The sequence below is a fragment of the Schistocerca americana genome, unplaced genomic scaffold, assembly GCF_021461395.2.
Source record: "Schistocerca americana isolate TAMUIC-IGC-003095 unplaced genomic scaffold, iqSchAmer2.1 HiC_scaffold_470, whole genome shotgun sequence".
Taxonomy (NCBI): Eukaryota; Metazoa; Arthropoda; class Insecta; order Orthoptera; family Acrididae; genus Schistocerca; species Schistocerca americana.
Genome location: NW_025726204.1, coordinates 55,804 through 60,932, shown reverse-complemented (window position 1 = coordinate 60,932; position 5,129 = coordinate 55,804). Strand labels below are relative to the sequence as shown.

At 63.4% G+C, this 5,129-nt stretch overlaps 1 protein-coding gene across 1 annotated transcript; it reads left to right on the top strand.

Annotated features, from left to right (window-relative positions):
- Window positions 1-666: 666 nt before the first annotated feature.
- Window positions 667-1,269, top strand: LOC124584359 (histone H1-like; the record flags this gene model as incomplete). The annotated part of the gene is made up of 1 exon (XM_047131348.1): window positions 667-1,269. A coding segment is annotated over one exon (603 nt), but the record flags the coding sequence as incomplete, so codon positions are not given.
- Window positions 1,270-5,129: the final 3,860 nt, after the last annotated feature.

The following is a 5,129-nucleotide window of genomic DNA, read 5'->3' as shown; positions in this document are numbered from 1 at the left end:
TTGAGACCTCCAATTCTCTCGCGACGACGAGTCGCCGTGGCCTAGCCTGCTTCTTCAACGGCGGCTGTCGGAAACCCTCGTCCCGCGGTTCATTCCGTGTAAGCCGTCCCGACGTAGAGCGGCCGTCCGCGCTGCTTCTGCGCCGCAACTCCGATCGTCGTCGGTTGATGACCTCCTGCACGGTGGTATCTTCATCTATATCCGAAGAGTAATCCATATCGGCATCCAAAGGCTGCTCTGCCGCGAGGGTACTATTACTTCCCCCCGCGACAGGTCCGGTCGTCATATGTGCGTCGGCTGATGGCGAGGCGGCCGGTGGGGCAAGCCCCATCGGACCGCGGCCGGCCGACGCGGGCGCAGCCGGAGCACGTGCTCCGGTCGCGCGAGCGCAGAGTGACACGTCCATCCCGTCTGACATCGCTCACTCGACTGGTAGCAAGCGCGGGAGGCGCGGCGCGGCGGCGCGCAGAGTGGCGGCCGCTCTCTCGGCCGTCCGCGCCCGCCCGCGACACTGGCTGGGCCTTGTGATTCTCTGCTCTTGTGCTTGCGTGCCTGCCGTCCCGCTCGCTCTCGCTGTGTGTTACGCGCGTCGTCGAAATGGCAGATCAGGCGGCTACGAACGAGACTGCTGCGGCACCCGCCGCCACCGGCACTACGAAGAAGGCCAAGTCTGCGTCGTCTGCGAAGAAGCCGCGCGCCAAGCCTGCGCACCCGCGCACCTCTGAGATGGTGACGGCCGCCATCAAGAGTCTGAAGGAGCGCGGCGGGTCGTCGCTGCAGGCGATCAAGAAGTACATAGCCGCGCACTACAAGCTGGACGCGGAGAAGCTGGCGCCGTTTATCAAGAAGTACCTCAAGTCGGCCGTCGTGGCGGGCGAGCTGGTGCAGACGAAGGGGAAGGGCGCGTCCGGCTCGTTCAAGCTTGCCGGCGCCGGCGGCGGGGGGGCGGCCGAGGGCGGCAAGGCTCGTGCTGGCGGTGCCAAGAAGAAGCGCGCCGCTCCGGCCAGCAAGGAGAAGAAGGGCGCCCGTGCGGCCGGCGCAAAGAAGGCTGGTGGCGTGAAGGCGGCGACCGGTCGGAAGGCGGGCGCCGCCAAGAAGGCGTCTGCGGCGTCGGCCGCTCCCGCGGGTGCGAAGAAGGCGGCTGCGGCCAAGCCGGCCAAGGCCAAGTCGCCGTCGAAGGCGAAGAAGGCCGCCAAGGTTCCGACGAAGAAGCCGAAGGCGCCGCGCCCGAAGAAGGCGACGACGCCGTCTAAGGCGAAGGCTTCGCCCAAGAAGAAGAAGTAGAGTAGAGGAGAAAGAGATGGGAAAGGAAGGGTTTGGCGCTTGACTCCGTCGTCCCCACCCCCCGTCGTCGTCTAGTGGCGCGCAAGAGACGCGCGGCCCAAAACGGCCCTTCTCAGGGCCATCAAAGCACGTCGGGGAAGGTTTTGATTGTCGTGTTGCGTTTGGTGTGGGTGTCTGTCTGGCGTTTCTGTATGCCCGTGGGGATGCTGTTTGCGTGCCGTGGTGGTTGGATTGCGGGGGTCGGTGGCGGGTGTGGGCGGCGGTAGCGGTAAGCGGTGTTGTTGTTGTTGTTGTTGTCGTGGTTGATTGTCGCCGTGTTTGTTTTGTGGCGGCGGCCGACGGTTGGTTTTCTGTCACGTTGTTTTGTTTGAATACGTTGGTTGGCTTGCCTGCGTTCGTTCTTCTCGGATGTCTGTCTTGTCGAGTCGTGTCTGGTCTTTGTTTTGTTCCTTTGTGTGTGTGTGTGTTATGTTTTGCAACGGGGGGGCACGTTGAGATGCGGAAGGAGTCGGCGGGGATTTCGGTGGCGTGTAGAGCGAGCGAGCGCGCCTGCCTGGCCGTTGGCCGTCGGAGTGGAGTGCGGGTTTTTTTTGTTTTCGAAACGAAAGCGGCGGCCGGCCAGCCACCCGTGCGGTGTGACGTCGGCCGTTGGGTATTGTGCGCTTTGAGCGCCGGGGAGGGATGATGTGTGATTGTTGCGCGCTGCTAGCAGGCAGGCAGAGTGAGCGGGTGTGGCGGACGGACGGGAAGTGGTGGTTTTTGTTTTTGGGTTGCGGGGCGAGAGGCAGGCGACCGACAAAGTTTGCTCGCGACGGAGAGATGTTAGTGGCCCTGAAAAGGGCCGTTTTTGTTTGTGCGGTGCGGTGCCGCGGCGCGGTTTAGGCGCGCTCGCCGCGGATGCGGCGCGCGAGCTGGATGTCCTTGGGCATGATGGTGACGCGCTTGGCGTGGATTGCGCACAGGTTGGTGTCTTCGAAGAGGCCGACGAGGTAGGCCTCGCTGGCCTCCTGCAGGGCCATGACTGCGGAGCTCTGGAAGCGCAGGTCGGTCTTGAAGTCCTGGGCGATCTCGCGCACTAGGCGCTGGAATGGCAGCTTGCGGATGAGCAGCTCTGTGCTCTTCTGGTAGCGCCTGATTTCTCGCAGGGCGACGGTGCCCGGCCTGTAGCGGTGGGGCTTCTTGACGCCTCCGGTGGCGGGCGCGCTCTTCCTCGCCGCCTTGGTGGCGAGCTGTTTGCGCGGCGCCTTTCCGCCGGTGGACTTGCGGGCCGTTTGCTTTGTGCGGGCCATGGCGGTAGCGGTAGCGGTAGCGGAGCGGCGTGCGTGGAGGTTAGGTGCGGCGCGGCGTCCGGTGCTGCCTTGACAACGGGCCCGCGCGCCTCCGTGCTGCGCTTATATGCCCTCGGTTGCGCGTGGTGGGGGGAGGGCGGGCCAGAGTCTATATAGGGGGGCGGCGGGCGCGCTGGGCGCAGACCGTAGCCGACTCGCCAGCCGCTGCAGCTGCTGTTTGTGCACGTTTTGCTTTGCCCGAGGAAGGAAGGATGACAGGCCGCGGCAAGGGAGGAAAGGGGCTCGGCAAGGGTGGCGCCAAGCGGCACCGCAAGGTGTTGCGCGACAACATCCAGGGCATCACGAAGCCCGCCATCCGCCGCCTGGCTCGCAGGGGCGGCGTGAAGCGCATCTCTGGTCTGATCTACGAGGAGACCCGCGGGGTGCTGAAGGTGTTCCTGGAGAACGTGATCCGCGACGCGGTGACGTACACTGAGCACGCCAAGCGCAAGACTGTGACGGCCATGGACGTGGTGTACGCCCTGAAGAGGCAGGGGCGCACCCTGTACGGTTTCGGCGGTTAGGCTGCGTCGCAGCGGGCGCTGGCCTTCCCGCGGCCGTGCTTGTGGGTGGGAGAGACTAGAAAACGGCCCTTTTCAGGGCCACCACACTGTTCGGAAGTTGAAAAGTGCGAAAGAGTCTGTGTTGTTGCTGCGTGTGTGCGCGCTGTGTTGTTTGTTTGTTTGTTTCTTTCTTTCCGTTTGAGCGACGTGATGTGACTGGGAGGGGAGAAGGAAAGGAAACGTGTCATGTGGCTGGCTGTGTGTGGAGCTGCTTCGTTTGTGTGTTTGTTATTGTGTGTCTTTGTATCGATCGCGACGGAGATGGCGGGCGGGCTGTGTGTTGTTGTGCGAGAGGCGGTGATTATTTGCTTGCGTGGTTTGTCTCTGTGTGTTTGTTTGCGGCGGCGTTGGGGTTTCCGAGGCAAGGCGTGTGGGCATAGGCGGCCGGATCAGCTGTTTCGTTCGTGTCGACGGCCGTTGCGCGCGGGAGTGGAGGGCGGTGTGTCGACACGCCTCCCTTTAACAATGGTCATTATTGCTGCCGTTGTCGGTTTGGAAGGCGACTGCGACGGTGCAAAATGTGTGCGTGTGTGTGTGTGTTGGGCCACACGGGCTGTGTGGACGACAAGATGGCGGACGTGCGCCGGCGGCGGCTGTGCTGTGACAGTGCAAAGTTAAAACAAAACAAGGTGCGGCGAGGACGACTGAAATTTTGCTTTGGACGTAGGTTTGTGTGGTGGCCCTGAAAAGGGCCGATTGTTGTGGGCCGAGCCGGCAAAGCGCGTTGCGTGCAGGGGAGCACGCGGCGCTGCGATTGCCTGGCCTCCTTTAGGCCTTCTTCTCGGTCTTCTTTGGCAGCAGGACGGCCTGGATGTTGGGCAGGACACCACCCTGTGCGATGGTGACGCCCGACAGGAGCTTGTTGAGCTCCTCGTCGTTGCGGATGGCAAGCTGCAGGTGGCGCGGGATGATGCGCGTCTTCTTGTTGTCGCGGGCCGCGTTTCCGGCCAGCTCGAGCACCTCAGCCGCGAGGTACTCCATGACGGCGGCGAGGTAGACGGGCGCCCCGGCGCCGACGCGCTCTGCGTAGTTTCCCTTGCGCAGGAGGCGGTGGATTCTGCCGACCGGGAACTGGAGCCCAGCCCTGCTTGAGCGGGACTTTGACTTGCCCTTGACTTTGCCTCCCTTTCCGCGTCCGGACATGGCGATGGGCTAGCGACGGTGCACACGAAACGGAAACGAAAACGACCGGTGCGAGCGGCAGCGAGTCGAGCAGCGGAGTGCGTGCCGGCGCAGCCGGGGTGGGGGTGCTTTATGGGCTCGGGTGCGGCGGCCGGTTGCGCGCGCGCCCCATTGGTCGGCGGCCGCAACAGGGCGAGCTGGTAAAGGTGCGGCGGCGGCTGGCGGCGGGTGCCACTGTGTGGGGAGACGCTGACTAGAGCGGAGCGCTTGCTACTGGTGTTGCTGCTGCCGTACGTTGGTTGGAGATGCCGCCCAAGACTAGCGGGAAGGCCGCCAAGAAGGCTGGCAAGGCGCAGAAGAACATTTCGAAGGGCGACAAGAAGAAGAAGCGCAAGAGGAAGGAGAGCTATGCCATCTACATCTACAAGGTGCTGAAGCAGGTGCACCCTGACACGGGCATCTCGTCGAAGGCGATGAGCATCATGAACAGCTTCGTGAACGACATTTTCGAGCGCATTGCGGCCGAGGCTTCTCGCCTGGCGCACTACAACAAGCGCTCGACCATCACGTCCCGCGAGATCCAGACCGCTGTGCGGCTGTTGCTGCCTGGCGAGCTGGCCAAGCACGCCGTGAGCGAGGGCACGAAGGCGGTGACCAAGTACACGAGCTCCAAGTAAGGAGGTGGCTCTGGAATGGAAGGAAGGATGGAGAAGGCTCCTCCGTTGCGAGAGCGGCGAAACGGCCCTTTTCAGGGCCACCAACTTGCCTTTTGCGGGAAGGGCGGAATTGTTGTTGTTGTTGTTGTTTGTGTGGACGGCTGTGATGTATGTGT